General features: G+C 37.4%; 1 protein-coding gene across 9 annotated transcripts in view; it reads left to right on the forward strand.

Moving 5' to 3' along the window:
* The window catches only part of MROH2B (maestro heat like repeat family member 2B), a 62,989-nt gene that overhangs the window by 15,108 nt on the left and 23,674 nt on the right, over window positions 1-24,207 (forward strand). For all 9 annotated transcript variants that reach the window (XR_003131663.3, XM_025436362.3, XM_025436361.3 and 6 more), the window contains 14 exons: window positions 1,101-1,174; window positions 3,152-3,274; window positions 4,017-4,130; window positions 5,680-5,836; window positions 5,976-6,016; window positions 6,630-6,771; window positions 7,373-7,416; window positions 9,435-9,542; window positions 13,070-13,186; window positions 19,056-19,163; window positions 19,709-19,861; window positions 22,126-22,152; window positions 22,880-22,999; window positions 23,212-23,291. Coding sequence is in view for 8 of the 9 variants with exons in the window: in XM_025436362.3 (XP_025292147.1) it covers window positions 1,101-1,174; window positions 3,152-3,274; window positions 4,017-4,130; window positions 5,680-5,836; window positions 5,976-6,016; window positions 6,630-6,771; window positions 7,373-7,416; window positions 9,435-9,542; window positions 13,070-13,186; window positions 19,056-19,163; window positions 19,709-19,861; window positions 22,126-22,152; window positions 22,880-22,999; window positions 23,212-23,291 (1,408 nt within the window). In the remaining variant the exon portion in view is untranslated. The remainder of the gene's footprint in view (window positions 1-1,100; window positions 1,175-3,151; window positions 3,275-4,016; window positions 4,131-5,679; window positions 5,837-5,975; window positions 6,017-6,629; window positions 6,772-7,372; window positions 7,417-9,434; window positions 9,543-13,069; window positions 13,187-19,055; window positions 19,164-19,708; window positions 19,862-22,125; window positions 22,153-22,879; window positions 23,000-23,211; window positions 23,292-24,207) is intronic.

The following is a 24,207-nucleotide window of genomic DNA, read 5'->3' on the forward strand; positions in this document are numbered from 1 at the left end:
AAGAGCATGAGCAGGGGGAAGAACACAGGGAGAGATTGAAATGGACTCTCCACTGAGCCCAACACCAAGCTTGATCCCAGGACCCTAAGATCATGACCTGAACTGAAGGCAGACACTTAACCGACTGAGCCACCCACGCACCCCTACAATCTACGTTTTTAAACAGGCATTTTCACTTACTTCTCCTCTTCAGATATTTATAGACATAAGTAGTTGAGAGGGAGAAGTAGAATATTTGAAAATCAAATTTAGAATTTAGAAGATCTAGTAAGCTGCCTAAGTGGCCCAATAAATAGGGGGTATGTGGGAGGAATGCACAATATTCAAGAGATTAGTACATTTAGAAAAGAGCAGAATTTAATGAAATATCATATTTTATTAATGCCAAGAAGCACATATTTTCATTATATTGGAATGCATTGCATAATTGATAGCATCTTTAATTATAATCAGCCACTATAAGGTTTTTTTGGTACAATATAAAATAATGGTGTCTCATAAAATTGATGTTATCTGGATTCAATAAAATATGAGAATTCATTTTTATTCTACATCATTTCAAAAAATTCCGTTAGCTCTGAGATTTACTGAAAAATCAGCAGACAAGATATATGAAGTAGTCTCACGAAATTTAAAGCTAATCCACTGGGCGTGATATATTGAGTCCACTTTGGAACCTAACATTTTAAGATGAAACCAAATATAACTGGGAGCAAAGAGAACAATAAATATCTTTCAAAAATTGGGAGATAAGAGGGGTGCCTGAGTGGCTCAGTGGGTTAAGCATCTGTCTTGGGCTCAGTCACAATCCCAGAGTCCTGGGATCTGGCCTCATATGGGGCTCCCTGCTTAGCAGGGAGTCTGCTTCCCCCTTGTCCTCTGCCCCTCCCCCTGACTCATGCTCTCTCTCTGTCTCATAAATAAATAAAATCTTTTAAAAAATGAAAAAGAAGAGGGTAAGAGGAAATTGAATAACGTGAAATGTTATGGACAAAAGACTTTGCAATTGTGTACCATAACTCTAATGGATTTTCATCAATCCTAGAACCAACTGTACTCCTACTGAACCCAGTCTCTTAATTTCTATCCCTGTCTTTCAGAGCCCAAGTTGCGGGATCACATCACTTCAATTGAAAGAACAGTCAAAGTCGTCATGAGTGACCTCAACATAAAAGTTAGAGAATTAATGGGGACTTTGATTTTGTTGATGGTAGTTTTAGGAATTAATGAAATTCTTTAAGAACTCAGTTATGAATTCCATTTTTAATAGAATTCCATCTTTCCCTGAAAGATAAATTATATCAAGTTAAAGTTTTAAAGTACATTCAGTTCGAGGGTTTCTCAGTAGAAAAAAAAAAAAAAAAGATTTTTGCCCAGAGCATCACAGTACTATGCTCTTCAAATAGTTTAAAAATTAATTATAAAAATAATATATCTTTCTCCAAAAAATAATAACCGCTAAGTCTTTTGTTTTTTAGCTTAGATATCCTATTTTCAACTAGGGAACATCTAGAGCAAGTCTTGACATAGGGGATTGCACAATATTTCTGGATTATTTGATTAAAGTTTTCCATATTAGAAAAAATATATAACTTGTACTGGAACAAATTTTAAAAAATAGAAATTACTGTATTTTTTTGTTAAAACCATATTTTGTTTGGATCAAAGCCTTATACAGGAACCAATGAAAAGAAGAAAATTCCCTATGAGACTTTCATCTGCAGTGACTATAATAAAAGCCATACAATAAAAAACAATAATTATGCTAAGTGAAATAGGTCAGAGAAAAACAAATACCATACGATTTCACTCTATATGGAATCTGAGAAATAAAACAAATGAACATATATTAACTTTATATGTAAATGATGAATCACTGAATTTTACTCCTGAAACTAGTATTACACTATATGTTAACTAGAATTTAAATTAAAAATTGAAACAAAAAATAAATAAAACAGTAAATTATAAAAAATTAAAAAGCAATGGTGTGATTATATATAAAAACTTGGCCCAGTAAGTGGCCAAGCCAATTATAAAATTACTAAGAGAGTTTAGGGTAGAATAAAATAGGACAGAAACTTTAAGGAAGTCCCCAGGCAAAAATAGAGAATTTATATATATTTTTTGAGAATTTATATTTTTTAAAAAAGATTTTTATTTATTAACTCATGAGAGACACAGAGAGAAGGTAGAGACATAGGCAGAGCGAGAAGCCGGCTCCTCGCAGGGAACCCGATGTAGGACTCCATCCCAGAACTCCAGGACCACACCCTGAGCCATGTTCAACCGCTGAGCCATCCAGGTGTCCCTCAAAAATAGAGAATTCATAACTTTTTTCTCCCTCGCTTAGGTAAATTACTGGTGCCTTTATGCTAATTGCTACCTTGTGGCCCTGCCTCCCTATTCAAAAAAAATTTTTTTACAACTCTCCATTAAAAGACCCATTCAGTAAAGATTTAGATATGAGCTTTCTATCCTCGAGGGAAGCAATCCAATAAACAAATTTACTTATTTACAAGTTATAGTACAGGTTCATAATCTTTTGTTCTAATCCCTGAAGCCAGATATATTTCGGAACTCACAACCTTCCTGATTTTAGAAAAATATTACTGTGACAGTAGCCACAATCAAATGCATTAATATCTCTGCAAGAAAATATATGCAGATCTACAGTACATAGAATAAGTAAAGACTACAGTTTTAAGAGCTGAGTTGGGTTTTGCCACCAAATGAATTAGCACCAAACTCAAGAAACAAAATTCCAGTGTCCAGAGTTGTTTGGGCTTTGAAATTGTAGATAAAGGATTGCAGATCTATAGTTCACGATGCTATCTTTCACTGAGGATTTTTAAAGCAAGGCAGAGATTTAGCCCACAATACCAATATTTCCTAATCTACGGTAATAAAGGACATGTCTTGGGTGCTAGGGAGAAAGATTTTGGTTAAAGAGAGCCTTTCCAGTAACCCTTAAATCATAAGCTCTAGCTGGCTTCCTGCTCCATCTATATATAGTACCATCATTCAATTGATACTCCTTTTTGGAAAGGTTCCCACTAAATGATTCATGAAGGTTAAAGAGTAGGAGAAGCTAAATTAATGTTCCACCCGATGTAGTAAAATGCTGCAAGTACATTTTTTCTGATTCTAGGTAAGGAATTCCACTCTCCTCCTCATCCAAACCATGTGTGAGAAATGCTACATTGAAGCCCGGGAAGGATGGCCACTGATTGATTATATCTTCTCCCAGTTTGCCATGTCCAACAAGAACCTGGTATGATGAGGGTGCAGTTTTGAAAGCTACACTGTCACAAGGGCAGTTAACTCAATGAGGGCTCAATTCAATGACTGATTTAGAAGTTATATTTCAGTCTTACCGCTTTTATTGATAAATTTTTCGGTCTCTAGCATTCTCAATTCTCTTTCATTGGTATCATTATAACTTATGATAAATTCAAGATGGGTGACATCATGGTTTTCCCTGAGAAGGCAACCTGTCCTCAACGGCTTGGGACAAGGGTGTAGAAAGTGAATTACTTCAGAGAAAACAAGAGGCATCCATAGTTGCCGCACTGGGGTTGGCTTCCTGAAAAGCATGTGCATCAGATCCAGATCTTAGCAAGTCCATGATAGCTGAAATTACAATCCACTCCGCTAGGGGGCAGTGTCTTTGAAAATCTTCGCCCCCACACACACTCTGACTCCCACTCCCACTCCCATCCCCACCCCCGAGAAAACAGCAAAGGCCTCAGGGAGACAGGGAGTATCTGTAGTTCAAGGACCCTCACAATTTTTGCTTTTCTGCTCTATCCAGCAGAGTTTTTTCTAACCCATTCCTCCAAGGAAGACTTTAAAACAGAAATTAAGGACTGAAGACCAAAATCGCTGGGTTCCATGAGCCTTTTTGGTTGAGTGACTGCATCCTGCACCCCAGAGTCTAAGAACACATCCAAGTAAGGTCAGAAGGGACCAACAAGAAGGATGATTAACAAGTCACTGTTTCATCTTTCTTGAAGGAAAAGCCAATGAAACCCAACTCCCTTAAGGATGAAAAGGGAGAGAAATCTGTCCGGGAAATAAGCCTCGAGGTCTTAAAAACCCTAGACCCTTTGGTCATTGGAATGCCCCAGGTAAGGGGTCTTTTGTCACACTGGCAGTTACTTAGATTATCTTCTGAAGCTCTGCCCACTTAGGAGTAAAAACATGAATTTGTCCTTCATGTGTCATCATCGGCTTTTTGATGTTCTGAATAGAGGAAGTGCATTGAGATGTTCAGTGCCCAGCCTAGAGTAATTCCTCAAAAACTTCTCTTCTTCCCCTGCACACCTAGACATATCATTGCGTGGTGAGCGGAGATTCTAATTCAATGAATGTTAAACTTTCCCCATTCATCTGGGAAGGTGTAGAAAGCACACATTCTCAAGCCACACCTGAGGCTTAAAAATAATCTAGACCTTTGTGGGAGGAGCCTTGGAATCTGTATTTTCCTTACGCAAAATGACCTGAGAAAGGATTAACTGGCCAGAAATGCATGACACAGACAAGAGACAATCAACAGACCAATTTAAGTGGATCAGAGGCTTCATCTACAAGGGCATTTTAAGGTGTGGTTCTTGGATTATCTAAAATATTTCTTTAAAATGCAGGTCTCCAGGTCACCTCCCACATCTACTAAATCAGCATTCTGGGCATAGGGTCTATGAATCTGCCCTGCAAACAAATACCAATATTTCTGAGGCACACTACAGTTTGAAATATTTCAATGTAGAAAGTAAATGATGAAAAGAAATGTAGGCCCAAACTCTAATGGGCCTGACATGCCACATTCCTAGCTTGTTATTAATGAGCCATTCAAAATGTTAAGCTAGCGCTAAATATTTAAAACAATAACTGTAAGAGATCAGTGGATTTACATAGAAGTAGACTGAAAGCAAAGTGGGTGAGCATGAGATCAGATGCAACTCACAGGAACTGGAGAGGAGGCATGAGAAAGTAGGAAGGAAATACGGAGGGGCATGGGAGACCTTATAATGAAAAATGGATCGGGTTTCGTGATTAAATCTGGATGGCAAGACAAAGGGAACAGTCCATGTTGACACCTAGGTTCCCATTAGGACAAGGGAGTTTTCCACAGGATATGAAACAGACTGACTAAAGAAACCAAGTGCTCCAGAACTCCAAACCACGAAGGTCAGCACTTAGAGCACAAACAGTAACAACAGCCCATTCACTCTCTGTTCCTAATCTTTCCCTCTCAGAGCAGTGCACTCATCTTGGGGTTTGGGGACATATAGGACTTATTTTGGGTTGTCACACTGACACGAGGCTTGGTGGTGAGTGGAGCCCAAGGATGCTAGACTTCCCAAACTGCCTAGAACACTTCTTCTCAAGGAAGAATTGTCCTGCCCTAAATTCCAGCAGAAAACACTCAGTAATACTCATTACAGCTAGCACCTGAAAATGAATGTGCAGTGCAGAGATTTTATTTCATGATTCCATTTTGATTTGGCCTGAAGAGCAATAATAATAATATTATTATTATTAATAATAATAATAATAATAATAATGATGATAACAGGTGGGGGAACATGCTCTGAATCAGAGGGAAACCCGCAGTGAGGACCAAGGAGAAATCATGGAAGAATGAACAATCCTTGCATCTTGCCTTGTTTTCCACAGGTGTTATGGCCAAGAATCCTGACTTTTGTAGTACCTGCAGAATATACAGGAACTCTGGACTACCTGTTTAATATCATCAGAAGTTTGATTATGGCAGAGGAGAGGAAGAAGAATGATGCCAAAGAGTCAACAGCACTTGTCATCTCTACAGGAGCTGGTGCGTACATTCAGAAACAAAGTAAAACATTTCTGAGGCTCATTTCCAGAAAGGCTATGGTGCTTTGATTATATATCCAACCCCAATCTAAATTTCTCTAGCCCCCACAGCAATAATGAAAATCGCTTTCTCTTCCCAGTGAAACTTCCTTCACCACAACAGCTATTGGCCAGACTTCTGGTGAGTGAGTTATGAATAACTAATGTGGGGATAAATTTAGGCCAATATAGATCATTCAATTCTAAATAAATGTTAATAAAAATTACACAGCAACTGCAAACCAAAAGAAACACGAAAATGGCATAATAAATGTTCTGCTACACTAATGACACTCATTAAGATTACTGGCAAGATTATCTTCTAGCTCTGAAATGCTTGTTAAACTTAATTTATTATTTTAAAATAAGCATAGAGTGAATTTGATCCCGAAGTACCATTCAAACAAATTCCACATCTATTATTTAGATTTCCTTCTTTCCCCCATATGTATCATTTGCTCAGATAACATTTCCACATGCCCTTATTTAACTAACAAATGTATCTAAGTGTTGGTACCTTCCATTTATTTTTGGTTGAAGGTTTCTATATATTTTTTCACCTTTATCTTCAGATGAAAATTGGGGAGGATTATCTAAGTATTAGCTTTTCTCTAAGGTAAGAATAGACTGATGATTTGTTAAAAGATTATCTACTGTAGGAATCAGGGGCATCCAGGACAGTGGTAAAAGGAAAAGGCAGATGGGCCTTTTAAATAACCTTCCACTGGATTAACTTTTTATCTTCCATTTTTCAGGTAATATCTATACTTGCCAGTTTAGGGAAATTACGTGGGGCTGGTGCAATAGGACTTTTGAAGATACTGCCTGAGATAATTCACCCAAAATTGGTAGACCTGTGGAAAACACGCTTTCCTGAGCTTCTGCAGTCTCTGGAAGGTACAAGGGAGTGGGATTGGGTCTTTATCCAAGGAGGCAAGAACACAAAGAAATGAGGCACCACTTCTCTGCCTAAGTCTCATGTTAGACAATTAAAATGATGAACTTGACATGCAAGGTAGACAGCTATACTTTTTCCTTGATTCCTTATGTTCTAATTCTCTACCACATACTTGTACTACAGTAGGATCTGGTGGGTAATATTCTTAGCAGAAACTTTTATTTTTGCTCTGGTCTTTTTCTTATATTTAGAGAAACTCTGTTTTGGTATTGTTCTAAAAAGTCATTACTATTTATGTTATTTATGTTAAAATATGGTCATTTAAGTACTTACTGTTGAAATTAGCAAAAAGTCTAGATTTGTATCATGGATTAAAGACTTTTTGCTTATGCTATACGTTGGCAAATTGAACTCCAATTAAAAAAAAAAAAAAGACTTTTTGCTTATGTGGCTAGGACTTAAAGTTGGCAACGTAGTAAATTTCATCTGAAACAATCATCCTGTGTAAAGCTTGAAGTGGAGCTCCAGTATCCACTGGGGAACTAGCAAGGGAGAAACAGAATCCTGACTTTATTTTCTATTTTTAATTTCTATTTCTAGGAAAGAACACCAGCATCATTCTATGGGAAACCATGCTGCTTCAGGTAAGGGTAGCTTCTAGACTGACTGTTGATGATGGGGTGATAAAATCAGGTAGAGTCACCCATCTTAACGAAAAAAGATCCAGATTCCAAAGGGCAGTAAACATTTCCTTTCCTTGGGAAAAGGACTGGAATGTTAGAAGTTGATAACTTAAGCATTACAGTCTCTACATCACCATAGTTTGAACAATAACCTTTAGTCTTCAATTTGGTTAAGAGTTTAAGATAGTATTGAAGAGTTCACTTACTAATATTTTTCTCTGTGTCTTTCTCAAATCTTTTCTAATTTCCAGTTCTTTCCTCTCCTTGTAATTGCATTCTTTTACCATTTAAGTAAATTGACCTTTTTTTCTGCTTCTATGCTTCTAAATACAACTCTATTTGCTCCTCTTTCTGCTTCTCACTGTATTTTTTCCTGATTTCTAAAAACCAAAGGGCGACATTATGCCATTTTTCCAGAAAAAAAAATCTCTCATCCATAAATTTTTGGGACTTCTGCAAATGAGCAATGCCACAGACAGTGCCAAATCCCCAAAATGGTAAATTGCAGATAGGAGTTGAACCATGGTTGTGCACAGAGGATCCTAATTTCAGGAGCCTATAAAATTTCAGGAGGTCAAGGAACCCATGGAAAGGGAGCTTTTAACCTTGCAGGGTCTCAGTTCATAAGCTGCTTTCATAGAAATTAACTAAGGCTTTTTAAAAATGTCAAGTTTTAGTGACCTTTCGGCATCACCTCCATGTCCCATCACTCCTCCTTGGAGCATCAAAATCTGTAGGATGGGTTCTTAAGAACTGGCATGCTTTACAGACTCCCACAAGTGATTCTTACCCAGTGTGAGATTTTAAAGCAACTACTTTACTTTCCTGGTCTTTAATTCTAGGATCCACCTCTCCTCCTATATCCATGCTTCTTTTATCTTCCACCTTCTTTCCCTCAAAATTCCTACCTTATTTTCCCCTGCTACCATTCTAAAGTAACTGTTCTTACCATTATGGAAGATTCCCTCTCAAGAGGGAAGCCCTAAGAACATTCTTCTCCTTTCCCTCTTCCAATCTTGAGTGTACTTCCATTTAGCCTTCTTCTCCCAAAACTATTTACTTGTGCCTTCTTCTCTCAGACTTCCAAGGTGGTTTAATTTCTTCTCTTCAAAGGGCCCACTCACTGAATGAGTTCCAAGAAAATATGTAGACATCTTTATTGGTTTTGACATTAAATGTCCTTTCCTAAGTTTAAAGTGGGGAAGATACAAGAGAAATAACTGACTTTAGAAAGTACAACGGATTTTGTCCTCCAAAAAAGACAAAAACACCTTTTTATGTATTGTTCAATGAAGAAGGAGATGGGTTCAGATGGCTGACTGAAGCTCTGGCTCAGAACAATTGGTGAAACCAGGAATGCTTAGCCACTAGAGCTGAAGTTAGCAAAATGTACTTGTACATTTAATTGGTTCTTCAAGACATTTTAATTCTTTATTCCAAAAAATGTCCCTTTCTTTTTCTTCTGGTATGTAATAAAACAAACACTGACAAATGAAGTTTTTCCAAATCTGTTTAAAACTTGAAAAATGTTAACTTCAATTTAAGTTTCAAAATGAATTAGTTTCTATTTTAAGACTTCAGGCAATTTTAATTTAAGGGGAAAAAGGAAAGCACTTACATGGAGTTACTTCCACCTTCTATGTAACTTGTTCTTAATGGGAATTCAGAACATACAGGATATGGCTATTAAAATAAACAAAGAAAAGGGCACCTGGCTGACTCAGTTGGAGGAGAGTGTGACTCTTGATCTCAGGGTTGTGTGTTTGAGCCCTACATTGGGTGTAGAGATTATAAATAAATAAACAAACTTTAATAAAATAAGAGGAAAAGTGCCAAAATAACCAGTTTTCTTAAATGGGAAAATGAACAGTCCTAGTTAATATATATTTATACTTTAAAAAAAAATAAAGTAACAAAAAAATACCAAGAAAGTACACTAAACAGTCATATTTATATCTAACTTCCACTTCCTTGAACAGTTGCTCAAAGAATCCTTATGGAAGATCGGTGATGTAGCCTGGACCATTCAACTGAGTCAAGATTTCAATGAGCAAATGGACAGTTACAGCAACATCTCCCTTGAAAAGGTTGGTTTTTCAACGAAGGGACCTTACTTCCTAGCTCATGACCTAAATTGGCTGCTCAACTTCCAATTTGTCTGTACTACCACCAAAAAAGAGGGAGAAATTACTAGAAAAACGCTACCTTCTCTACACCTTGCATTTGACCAAAAATTACTCATAGGACTATCCTAGCTGCAAGGAAAACTGAGTAATATAGCACCTTTGAGATAGATACATACCTGGTTGAAATCCAGGTGTTCTGTTTTAAAGAAGGAAGGAAAAGGGACGCCTGGGTGGCTCAGTGATTGGGCAGCTGCCTTCAGCTCAGGTCGTGATCCTGGACCCAGGATCGAGTCCCACATGGGGCTCCTGAGAAGAGCCTGCTTCTCCCTCTGCCTATGTCTCTGCCTCTCTCTCTCTCTCTCTCTCTCTCATGAATAAATAAATCTTTAAAAAAAGAAGAAGAAGAAGAAGAAGAAGGAATAAAAATAGATAATGAAGGCAAATAGTAGTCCCTGTCACAGCACTGTTTTAATGTCAGTTTATGCCTTAGTTTCCACTGGGCCAGTTTTGTGAGGTAGGCTACAAGAAACAATCTACCACAATTTAACAACTTATTATACTGAAACTGAAAGAATACTCAGAGTCCAGCTTTCTCCTTCCTCTGTTCCTGAATGGCTTCCACCTAACCCTCTGCATTGGAGCCACTCATTCTAAATGGAGTTTGAATCCAGCTTCTACTCCTTACTATATATGTAACTTTAGATAAATTACTTAACTTCTCTAGAACTTCAGTATATTCATCTAAAATGGAAATTATACCCAGGTCTGAGTATTGTAGTGATATAAGGGTTCAAAGAGATAATATATGTAAAGTCCCTAGTGAAGTACGTGCCTGGCCCAAGACTTCTGCTCAATAAAAATAGATGAAGATTATTGTTATGGTTATAACCTTTCTAATTTTTTTTTCTGGAAAAATGTTTCTTAACTCATCAGTTCTAGTATTAAGTGTCAATTCCAACAAACTATTATCAACTTTCAACTCTCCTATGCAATATTCAAAATTCCCATCACTGATTGATTCTCTCATATGGTAGCATACTGACTCTCCAAATTATGGTCTATGAGGCCTGCAGACGTGCTCATCAGGAGTATTTGATGAGCAATGCCTCATCTTCCCATATGTAAACTAGACTCGTGCATCCCATGTAATACCATCCATCCAACAGCTTCCAGATTCATGAGATGAATCCAGGATAATGGTGATATGGATAGGCAAAGCAGTTCAAGCAGTGAGCTGCTTAAATGGCCCTCAGCCATTATACTCAACAGGAAAGAGTGTACCAGTTTGCTTTAGCTGCATAGCAAACTACCCCCTAGTGGCTTAAAATAATAGCCACCTACTTAGTTTACACGTTTGCAGGTTGACCGTTTGGGCTGAGCTCAGCTGGGCAGTCATTCCATCTCAACTAGTCTCACTGGCATATATTGGGGATTGGCTGGTGTGCCAGGATCTCAACTAAGACAACTAGTCTCTGTTCCTCGTGGTCTCTCCTCCTCCAGCAGGACAGCCCAGTCTTGCTCTCATAGTGTGACAATGAAGTATACAAGGTCTCCTGGGGTCTGGGCTCCAAACAGACACACTATTACTTCTGCCACATTCTGTGGGCCAAAACAAGTCACAAGGTCAGCCCAGATTTGAGGAGTGGCGAAACAGACTATACCGATAGGAGGATCTGGAAACTCACATAATAAGGAGGCATGGATAAGGATGGGATGGAAAGATTCTGGCTATTTTTGCAATTGATCACATTTTTTCCCAGTTCTGGGTATCTGATTTCTGGGATTCCTTGCCAAGTCTCAAAGGAGAAATGCACAATACACTGAATCTGACCAAATCAGCAGAGAAACAGCAGCTCAACAGTATTGGGAGGCAATGAGGCTAACTAACCCTTTACACAGAAGTCCCCTTCATGGCATCAGGGTTTTTTTTCTGCAGCACCAGACTTTCCCCTGTCCTTCCACTAAGGTGGAGTTAAATGGACTCTAGCAGCTTTAGCCCTAATTAGTATTTACTCCTGTGTGATGCAGTTTTTCTCATTATAATTACATTATCATGGGGGTGTTTTGCCTGGAAATCCAAGAATGCAATGGTGCTGCTTCATCAGATTTTTACTCTGCAGTTGTTTGACCTGCTCTATCACCTCATGGACCCCTCTCACCCCAGTTGGTCTAATCTGTACAATTTCTCCTAAATGTCTCTCAGTCGCTACCAGTTTTTCCTTTTCTCCTATGCCATAGATTCTGATCCATAATGACCCCTCAATCATTACAGTCCTTCAAGCCCCACAGAGTCCTTGGAATAAACTTCTAACTGGCCAGTTTTCTGTCTCATGTGTGGCAAGATGGATGTTTTAAATAAGGAGATGGCAATCTGATATTATATAGCTACAAATGATTTGAGTTTTAGAAAACAAATTAGGACTTCATGACCTCTATTTTCTAGCCATATGGCAAATATCTCCTCTTGTGAATATTTTCCTTGTATCTTTCTTCCACAAGAATCTAGATCTATCTATAACACACACACACACACACACACATACACACACACACACGTGTATACACACATACACATACACATATTAACATCCAGGCATGTGTTGTGGTATTCAAACAGAAGCCACTCCTGGGCTACCCCATTCCTTCAGCCATACTTCTAAATCTTATATGGCTTATAATGAGAGAAAACAGGAAGTCATTATCTATCCCACTTGATTTTTCCCCATCTGGACATTACAGAGGTGTCCATTCTATTACAGAGGAATTCAAAATTCTCACCACCTCTAAGGGGTCTGGGAGCCACAGACTGATTCCCCATGTGCTCTCTTGCCAGTGTTCTTTCACTGGGGGTTTTCCCTCCCCAATTCACTCAGAGTTCCTTACTAAAGACGCAACATATGTGTAAAAGTTCCTGTATGACTCTTCTCCTTCACCCTGGACACCATTCTACAGCACTTCTGCACAACTCAGAAGTTGTACTCCTGAGAAAGAGATAATAATAGAGCTTACAAAGTATTATTTTCAGAACTATTATAGGTTAAATCTCTTAAACTATAAAATAAGTTAATAGACTTTAGAGGTCAAGAATTTCTAATGATGTCTTTGAATAATAATATGTCCATTGAAGATGGGTATTCTAAAAGCAGTTTTTGAGCATTTATTAGCTACCAGGGACTATACACTGAAAGTAATCAATAAGACCCTCTGTTGCCGAGAACTGAAATTCTGAGCACAAAGACAAGAAAATTGAACTTTACAATAGGGGGTAAAAAGTATTATAATGACCCTGCACCTTGTGCAGAGTAGAGGAATACAGAAGAGCCCAGTTAAGGACAGACCCTGCGGTTGGGTGGGTGGGTGGGGGGGAGCAAACAGGAAGAATCACCCAAATTTTCTTCCTTTGGATAACTGTTTTAATGCTTTCCACTTTTCATTGGAGTTTTTCTCTCCAACCTTTAACATTCTGTCACTTATCTTTTGTTTTCCAGAAATTCCTTTGGAAAGCCTTGGGAACCACCTTAGCATCCTGTCAAGATAAAAACTTTGTAAGCTCACAGATTAAGGAATTTCTGATTGCTCCCAACCAACTGGGAGATCAGCGACAGGTAGGGTCCCTTTCTCTCAGTTTCCTCTTATGATAAGTAATTCCATCCAGAAAACCACTGGCAGGTCTTAGGACAATCTTAGAATCTGATACATTAAAAATAATACAACAGAATTTCTCAGAAAAATGGTGTTTCCCTGATTAAATATCAATGCTTCATTATTTTTTAAAAGTTTAATTCCAGTATACTTATCATACAGTGTTATATTACTTTTAGGTGTATAATGTAGTGCTCACCACGATGTGTATTCTTGAACCCTTTCACCTGTGGAACCACAAAAGACCCCAAATAGCCAAGCAATCTTAAAAAAGAAAAGCAAAGTTGGAGGCATCACAATTCCAGACTTCAAGTTATATTATAAAGCTAAGGTGATCAAGACAATATGGTACTGCCACAAAAATAGACAGAGCAATAGAACAGAATAGAAAACCCAGAAATGAACACACAATTATATGGTCTATTTATCTCTGACAAAGCAGAAAAAAATGTCAAATGGAAAAAAGACAGTTTCTTCAACAAATGGTATTGGGAAAATTGGACAGCAAAATGCAAAAGAATAAAACTGAACCACTTTCTTACACCATACACAAAAAAATAAATTCAAGATGGAGTAAAGACCTAAATGTGAGACAGGAAACCATTAAAATCTTAGAAGAGGACTCTGGCAGTAACCTCTTTGACATCAGTCATAGCAACTTCTTACTAGATATATGTCTCCAAGGCAAGGGATAGAAACACAAAAATAAAGTATTGGGGTTTCACCAAAATAAAAAGCTTCTGCACAGTGAAGAAAACAATCAACAAAACTAAAGGGCAATCTACAGAATAGGAGAAGGTATTTGCGAATAACATATCTGATAAAGGGTTAGTACCCAAAATATATAAAGAACTTACAGAACTCAACACCCAAAACACAAATAATCCATTTAAAAAGTGGGAAGAAGACATGAATAGACATTTTCAAAGAAGACACACACATGACCAACCTCCCGTCTGGCAGCCTTCAGTTTGTTCTCTATAGTTGAGCCTGTTTCTTGGTTTCTCTCTCTCTCTCTCTCTCTCTCTCTTCCCCTTGGTTCATTTGTTCATTTGTTTTGTTTTGTTTCTTTAGTTCTACATATGAGTGAAATGTATGGTATTTGTCTTTCTCTGACTGATTTATTTAGCTTAGCATTATACTCTCTAGCTCCATTCATGTTGTTACAAATGGCAAGATTTCATTCTTTTTAATGGCTGAATATTTCATTATATATATATGTGTATATATATATATATATATATATTATATACATACCACTTCTTCTTTAATCATTCATCTACTAATGGACAATTGTGCTGCTTCCAAATTTGTCTATTGTAGATAATGCTGCTATAAATATAAAGATACATAAATCCTTTCAAATTAGTGTGTCTGTATTCCTCGGATAAATACCTAATAGAAAAATTTCTGGATCATAGGATAGTTCTATTTTCCTTTTTTAAAATTGATTTATACATTTATTCATCACAGCATTATTTATCATAGTGGAAATGTCCAACAGTGGGGGAATGGTTATAATAAGATGGTGTATCATACCATGAAATACTACACTATCATGAGAAGTTATCTTTTTTTTTTAAGATTTTATTTATTTATTTGAGAGAGAGACAGAGATACAATGAAAGCACTAGCAGGGGGAGGAGTAGAGGGAGAGGAAGAAGCGGACTCCCCGCTGAGCAGGGAGCCCAACATGGGGCTGAATTTTAGGACTTTGGGATCATGTTCTGAGCTGAAGGCAGATGCTTAACGATGCCACCCAGGTGCCCCAGAAATCATGGTTTTGAAAACAATTTAGCAACATGAAAATGTGCATTTAATATTAAGTGAAAAACATGAAGATACAATGCTGAGTATAGAGAGGGATCTTAATTTTTATAATTATAAAAACTGGAAGGAAATATACCAAAATATTAAATAGCTATTATGTTTGGATGGAGGACTCTGGATGATTTCTGTTTTTCATTAATTTTCTTTAGTTTATGTTTTCCAAATCTTATACCTGAATCTTGTGAGTGGGGGAGGAGTTCGGAAGAGTTAAAATGTTTTGCCTTGCCAGACATTTTTTAGCAAGCCATAAGTTCTGTTTGATGTTAATATGAATAGTTTTCAGAACCAATTTCTGTATCCAACTCTAATTTGATAATGATTCTTTACTAAAAGAGCAATGGAGTGTAGCTGCTTTGAATCTGTATTCAGAAAAGGACTGTTTATTATCTTTGATATCATTGATGGATGGATTTTTAGCAAAAGTTCTGACTTCTTAACTTTTTAGTTAGTACATTTATATCTTTTTCCTTTCAAGTTTTTATTTAAATTCTAGTTAGTTAACATATATGGTAAAACTGGTTTCAGGTATAGAATTTAGTGATTCATCACGTACATATGACATTCAATACTCTTTACAAGTGCCCTCCCTAACACTCATCACCCATTTAGTCCGTTCCCCCACCCACGTCCCTCCATCAACCCTCAATTTGTTCTCTATCATTAAGAGTCTTTATGGTTTGTTTCCCTCTCTCCTTTTTTCCTTTCCCCTATGTTCATCTGTTTTGTTTCTTGAATTCCACATGTTAAGTGAAATCATATATCGTCTTTCTTTGACTGACTTAGCAAATACTCTCTAGCTCCACCCACATCATTACACATGGAAAGATTTCATTCTTTCTGATGGCTGAGTAGTATTGTATCTATATACCACATTTTCTTTATCCATTCACTGGTCAACGGACATTTGGGCTCTTTCCAAATTTGACTACTGTTAATAATGCTACTATAAACATCGGGGGACATGTGCCCATTTAAATCTGTATTCTTATATCCTTTGGGTATTGTGCTACCTAGTAGCACAATTGCTGAGTCATAGGGTAGTTCTATTTTTATCATTTTTGAGTTCTGTTTTTAACTTTTTTAATTCTATTTTTAACTTTTCGAAACTTCATATTGTTTTTTAGAGGCTGTATCAGTTTGCATTCCCACCAATAGTGTAAGAGGGCTCCCGTTTCTTCACATCCTTGCTAACACTTGTTGTTTCTTGTGGTTTTGATTTTAGCCATCTGGTGTGAAGTGATATCTCATTATAGTTTTGATTTGCATTTCCCTGATGATTGATGAGCGATGTTGAGCATCTTTTCATGTGTCTGTTGGCCATCTGTAATGTCCTCTTTGGAGAAATCTCTGTTCATGTGTTTTACCCATTTTTAATTGGATATTTGTTTTTTGGGTGCTGACTTTTATAAGCTTTTTATATATTTTGGATACTAACTCTTTATCAGACATGTCATTTGCTAATATCTTTTCCCATTCTGTAGGTTATTTTTTAGTTTTGTTGCTTGTTTCCTGTGCTGTGCAGAAGTTTTTATTTTCATGTAGTCCCAATAGTTTATTTTTGCATTTGTTTCCCTTGCCTCAGGAGACATGTGTAGAAAAATGTTGCTATGGCCAATGTCAGAGAAATTATTGCTTGTGCTCTTTTCTAGGATATTTATGGTTTCAAGTCCCACATTTAAGTCCTTAATCCATTTTGGGTTATTTTTGTGTATGGCATGAGAAAGTGATCTAGTTTCATTCTTTTATATGTATCTGTCCAGTTTTCCCAGCACCATTCTTGCCTCCTTTATCAAAAGATTAATTGACCATATAATTGTGGGTTTATTTCTGGGCTCTCTATTCTGTTCTATTGATCTATGTGTCTATATTCATGCCAGCATTATACTGTTTTATTACTATAGCTTTGTAGTATATCTTTAAATCTGGGATTGTGATACTTCCAGTTTTATTATTCTTTTTTAAGATTGATTTTGCTATTCAGATTCTTTTGTAGTTCCATACAAATTTCAAGATTATTTGTTCTAATTCTGTGAAAAATGCTGTTAGTATTTTGATAGGGATTTTATTAAGCCTGAAATTGCTTTGGATGGTATAGACATTTTAACAATATTTGTTCTTCCAATCCATGAGCATGGAATAGCTTCCCATTTGTGTTATCTTCAATTTTTTTCATCAGTGTTGTATAGTTTTCAGAGTATAGATCTTTTACTTACTTAGTTAAGTTTATTCCTAGATATTTTATTATTTTGTTGTAATTGTAAAGAGAATTGTTTTCTTAATTTCTCTTTTTGCTATTTCATTATTAGTGTATAGAAATGCAACAGTATTCTGTATATGGATTTTTTATCCTGTGACCTTACTAAATGCATTTATCAGTTCTAATAGTTTTTTGGTAATCTTTAGGATTTTCTATGCATAGTATCATGTCATCTGAAAATAATGAAAGTTTTACTTCTTCCTTATCAATTTGGATGCCTTTTATTTCTTTTTCTTGTCTAATTGCTATGGCTAGGACCTCCAGTACTAAGTTGAATAAAAGTGGACATCCGTGTCTTGTTCCTGATCTTAAAGGAAAATCTCTGTTTTTCACCACTGAATATGATGTTAGCAGTAGGGTTTTCATATATGGTCTTATTATATTGAGGTATAGTCTCTCTAACATACTTTGTTGATAGTTTTTATCATGAATGGATGTTGTACTTTGTTAAATGCTTTTTCTGTATCTACTGAAATGATCATATGGTTTTTACCCTTTTGTTGATGTGGTATATCATGTTGATTGATTTGTGAATATTGAACCAGCATCCCAAGATCAATGCTTCATTTATTTAACCAGGTTTGTAAAAATATCTAAAAATGAATTTCAAGGTCACCTGAGTGGTTCAGTCAATTAAGTGTCTGCCTACAGCTCAGGTCATTGTCCTAGGGTCCTGTGATAGAGCCCCTCATTGGACTCTCAGCATGGAGCCTGCTTCTCATTTGCCTTCTACCCCTCTTCCCTGCTCACTCTTTCTCCCAAACTTTCTCTCTCCTGCTCTCTCAAATAAATATATAAAATCTTTTTAAAAATTAATTTCAATTATCCTTAATAAAACTATTTTTAGCATATTTTGGCCTCACCTTTTTAACTTAAGGATATGATCATAAACTTTAAAATCATTGAATTTACAAGCTGAAGGTAACCTTATATACCATTGATTTTCAACCTAGAGAAAGCATAAATATAACCTGGAGAGCTTTTTCAAAACAATTTTGCCTATTCCCTATCCTGGCTTGGCTGCAGAATGTATGTGAATGTGGAGGAAGGAGAGCATGTATATTAAAAAAATGAAAAGTAAATTAAAAGAAAAACTCTGCAGGCTAATACAAATCACCTAGTATAAAAAATTTGTAATGTATTTTGTTATACATTCTCCTCAGAAATGTTCAGATGTTTACAGGATCCTTTCTTCCATATTAAATGTTCAGAAACTACTAGACCCACTGAACTTTTGAAGCTGCTTTTTTATTATGTTATTTATTTTCTCTTTGTCAGATGTTCAGTTATCTTACTGCTCTTGGCATTATTTCTAACACCATTTCCCCATCCTGTTTGAAACTCTCCTTCCCACACAGTCCAATGGCTTGCTCCCTTATTTATTTCAGAACACTGCTCAATGTCACCCTGTTTATGGAGCCTTCTCCAGCCTCCCTGTTTAAATTGAGAACTCCTCCTAACCTGCAGCATCTGTTCTCCTTTCTTGTTTTCCTTATCTCCATAGTACTTGTCACCCTCAAAATACTATATGTTTACTTGTTTACTGAATCTATGTGTTTATTTAATGTCATTTCCCTGTCACTTCCCCAGTTTCATGCACCACAAGGATAGGGAGTTTGGTGTGTTCTATTGACTGTTGTGTCCTCAGCACCTAGAAGAGTGCCTGACACAAAACAGGTGCTCCATAAATATTTGTTGTATAAGTGAATGGTCAAACTCAAAATTCCTATCTTTTCTGACTTTAGGGAATAACATCTATTTTAGGATACTGTGCTGAGAGCCACTTGGATACTGTTTTAAAAGTCCTTAAAACATTCCAAGATCGGGAAAAGTTTTTCATGAATCGATGTAAGGTAAAAGGAATAACTTTCTCTTCCAAAGCTTTTGGTCAGAGCATGGGCAAGAGACACTGATTCCTTCAGTGAACATCCCTCTCCATATTATAGTTGTTCCTGTCCCCAGGTCTTTTTTCCAGGTGCAGACTGCCCCAGCTCAGGCCCTGTAGAACAACTACCTGTCTAACAGGTCTACACCAGTTTTTGTCACTAATACTGACCCATAAGGTCCAAAGGAGTTCTGTGTGTGCCTAGGTTTGTCCTCTACCAGCTGCTAAGGCCTCATGGTGAATTTCCATTGTGTACACTCTGCTTCCCCTGAAGGAAAGGGATTTAAGAAATAAAAATTAACACAAACTTTCTCACAGGGACTTCTTTCAAAGCCCAGTAGACCCACAGCACAGACCCGGGTGTTTAAATTTGACCTAGCAAGAACATCAGATTTAGACTAATTTTCATCATCCCAGTCCCATTTCTTAGCCCCTGTAGTGGTCTCTAGGATTAGGAAACAACATGGAGGAAAGGAAACATCTTCAGTCATAGTTTTCATGTCTCTCTTTCAGGGTCTTTTTTCTGGGAAAAAGAGCCTGACCAAGACTGATGTCATGGTAATCTATGGAGCCGTGGCCCTGCATGCTCCCAAGGTTCAACTCCTCACCAGACTTGATCAAGACATTGTTTCCCAAGTCTTATTTCTTTATGGCCAGTGCTCTCAGGTAATGGCCAGGACAGGACTGCCTCAGTTTCCAGGCTGGGGTTCCCAAACCTTGGAGGGACTGACCACTTGGAAATATTCATGCTCAAAAGAAACAGGCCAAAGGCAAGATAGGATATGGTATGTTTGAAAGATGAGAATGTAAGAGAACAAAAAAATTCATTATAAAACAAGGTCAGATCATTTGTTTCCTTCCTAAAGGCTTGGGTAGTTCATGTCCTGTGATATCTTCCTACATCAAATAGCCATAACAGTCTCCTTCAGGTCTGAACTTAAAATAATTACTCCAGTATTACACTGGGGCAGCTGGATCATTACTTCCCTGTAATAGTCTCTGAAGCATTACTAATGACAGTTGTTTAACCTTTTACATGGTATAGATGAACCACCTAAAATAGTGCCTGACAACTAGTCAGTGCAATATATGTATTTTTAAGTGAATAAAAATGTGTCATTAATCAGTCTACTCAACCTACCTCATGTTGTACTGTTTCATATACACCCCAACACACACATTCATACCAGTCAACCTGACTGCCTCTGATGGTTCTTAAACACACGAGGAATATTCTCACCTCAGAACCCCACAACTGAGTTAGAATCCATCTGATCATTTCTGTCCCCCATAGAACTTTTTATACCTTTAATAATATGCTTTGTATGTACTGTCAATTTATCCATTTGGCTAACTAGTACCAGGTTAGCTACCTAAAAATCACCTTGCGATCAAGTTTGAAATACAGCTTCCCAGAGCCATTTTTCAGGGAGATTGCTTCAGTCAGTCTAGGTTGAAATCTGACATCTGTATTTTTAAGAGGTTTATAAATGATTCTTATCCACAGCCAAGTTTCAGAAGCTCTTACTGATTATGAGCACATCTGCTCCCACATTAGATTGTTGGCACCTTGATGTTAGGGATTGTACCTTATGCTCCCTTATCTCCTCTTCTGTGCTCTCCACACACCACCTGTTTGATAAATCTGTTCTTGACATTTATTCATGTGTTTATGTGATAAGAATGGAATCATAGGGAACTTGTGATATCACAGATATAAGTATATGCTAGTGGAAGGGAACAGGACAGTGATCCTCACACGTCAGTTGCATGAGAATTACCTGGAGAGTCTGTTAAAAATAGAGGTCCTTAATGACTCCCAGTCTTCAGGGTGGATCTCCGAACCTGTATTGTTTAACATCCTCCTCAAAAGGTGATTCTGATGTACCCAAAATTTGATAAGCAACGATGAAAACCAAAGACATAGTTTTAAAAAAAGACATTTGTGTTAAATTAGTTTTTAGGCAAGCATTGATGGAAACCATGATAAAAATAAAAGAAGAAAGGAGACAAATATGTTTTAGATAATTATGACTATACTATATTTTCACGGTACTGTCAGTTTCTGCCGTAATGCAACATATGCACAAGATAGTACAAGAAAAACCACAGTGATTATAGGGGAAATGGGAGAGGGGCACAACATTCAAAAACCCCATCAACGACATATAAAAAATAGGAATCTAATGTTAAAAACAAGCTAAGAAGTAGATAAAAAATACTACAAAAAAAAAAAAATAAGGCAATTTTTCTTGAAAAAAACCCGAATTCATTTGTGAAAGTTGTGAGTTCTTGTGAAATGGTGGTAGGAAGAAAGGTCGTTTGAAGTCAGACAGACAACTAGAAGGCCAGGTTTAAATGGGGAGCAGTTCATACCGTGGTAAACTGAGGCAGCTGGCATGTTTGAGGTATTTGAGTATTCCTACACCACTCTGTTTGGCTGGCTCAGCTTTCACTGTCATGTACAAAACTGTGCATAAGCAAACATAAAATTAAGAATATGCTAGAAGTATTTATTCACAGATCGATTTCACTGGAACAAATTTGCATTTTCAAGGCAAGCATCAAAGCAGAACTAACTGTATCTCAGTTCCAAAGTCAGCTGCCCTATTAACTTTCATATTACAGCTTTTCACTCCTCTTTCTGCCAAGAGCCTCTATCCTTTTTCTTACCAAAATCTGTTAGAACCTCTTAAAATCATAAGGCTTGAAAGCTAAAGGCTTAGTTAGACGCACCTGGAGGAAAAGTCTGCCAAAGTATATAGGGGTCTCACTTTGGAAATGGGAGAGGAAGCGAACAGCCCTCACCCCTTGGCAAGACTCAGTGTCCTGCTTAGCTGTTGTTTTCAGGTTGGTGGGTGGCTCTTTTTGCTGGTGTGAGGGAATTCTAACTGCTGCTCTAGTATCTGCTTTTACCTTTGGTTTTTCAGGTTCTGGGCATGTCTGTGATGAGCAAGGTATGCAATATATTTGAATACAAATATATTTAAATACATAGCATGCTCCCTGGAAATGCAGTAAGCATAGATGTCCACCTGGGTTGATTCCAGAGGATAGGATCCCAATATATATCTAATTAATCCTAAAGCCAGGATCCCTGAGCCTAATCTATGACAGAACAGAGAGCTATATTTGGTTCCAGGTGGTTTGGAAGTTATACTGTAATCTACAGCAGTGTTCTTAGAACTATGTGCTGTGACCCACCAGAAGACCATGAAATCAGTCTAATAGATCACAACCAGCAAATTTTTGTAATGCAATAAAAGAGAAATAGAAGAGTACACTGCATTTAGCAATAAGAAGATCATAAAGCTTTCAGTTATTATATTTAACATATATATGTTATATATATATATATATTACATATAGTGCATATAAGTACAGAGTAGAATTGTAAACTGTTTCCTACAGTCTATATAGTTAATGGTCCAAAAAGTTTGAAAGCCACTGCTGTATAGAACCTCAATCTCTGGGGACAGGGGGTGGGGGGAGGAATAGAAATTGACCTTGGTTTTTCACTTCCTTTGCAACTTTGATCTTAGACTGAAGTAGAGATGGCAAAAAGAAGCAGAGAGTCTCATTTCTGTCTGGGCACATAGTTCTACCCTAGGTCAAGAACTGGGGTTATAGAACCAGGTGTGGAACCCAAGACTTTGGCTTGCACTGTGAATCATTTTGCTGTAGGACATGGATCTGCAAATGAGTTTCACAAGAAGTATCACTGAGATTGGTATTGCTGTCCTTGATGCTGAGGATCAGGGATTCAAGTTCTCCTACAAGGAGGTGCTGCTGGGTTACATGCTGGTAAGTGCAGAGAGGACATGGACAAGGTCTTGTAAAGACTGTTACCATGAGTGCAGAGCTATCTTTTTTTAAATGGGTACAACTCACCAGTCCCAGGTAACAGATCTCTGCCATTGTATGCACCAAGGGCACCCAACAGTCCAGTGGGGCTGCAGCTGCATCTGGAAACTCCCTAGATCCTTTCTAGAATATTTCATCCCTTTGTATTGCAGGACTTCATCAGGGATGAGCCCTTGGACTCCTTAGCTAGTCCTGTTCGGTGGAAAGCCTTAATCGCCATCAGATACCTCAGGTAAAGGATTTTTCTTGCTCTCATTGAAAAAAATATTTCATCCCCAATATCCTCCTTCTGACCAACTGACTTATCAATCAGTGCCTACTCCAGTATATCCTCCCCTAAAATGAACACAGCTTATCAATGGGTATTTTTTTTTCCAAATAGAGGCTTTTCCCTCTTTTCAAACTTACAGAACTGACTAGAGGGGCTGATCTTTCAGTGATGGACAGGGGTAAAGAGTGACTCAGAGGAGTCAGATTTATTGATACAGGAGGATTGAAGTTTCTGTGCAGAAGGAAATTTCTCTTCCTAGACCTCAGCAAATTTTAATATTCCCATTAAAAACTTATGAAAGCCCTAATCATATTTTAGTTGGTTAGTAGCAATAAACCTGAAGAAGGAAATAATTTTAACCAAATTTTTAAAATAATATTTTCTCCCCTGCAGTAAGAGAAATATAAATTCATTGTTAAAACTTGGAAACTAGGGACACCCGGATGGCTCAGAGGTTGAGCGTCTGCCTTTGGCTCAGGGAGTGATCACAGGGTCCAGGATTGAATCCCACATTGGGCTCCCTGTGAGGAGTCTGCTTTTCCCTCTGCCTATGTCTCTGCCTCTCTGTGTGTCTCTCATGAATAAGTAAATAAAATCTTAAAAAAAAAACCTTGGAAACTATAAAAAGTTTTTTAAAAATAATAAAAATCACCCCTTGTTTTCAACATTTTGGTATACATCCAAGTCTTCATACCTAATTCTCCATTTTAAGTACAGAGCTGAGAGGCAGCCCCTGTGGTGCAGCGGTTTGGCGCTGCCTGCAGCCTGGGGTGTGATCCTGGAGACTCGGGATCGAGTCCCACATCGGGCTCCCTGTGTGGAGCCTGCTTCTCCCTCTGCCTATGTCTCTGCCTCTCTCTCTCTGTGTCTATGACTA

This window comes from Canis lupus, chromosome 4, assembly GCF_003254725.2.
Source record: "Canis lupus dingo isolate Sandy chromosome 4, ASM325472v2, whole genome shotgun sequence".
Lineage (NCBI taxonomy): Eukaryota > Metazoa > Chordata > Mammalia > Carnivora > Canidae > Canis > Canis lupus.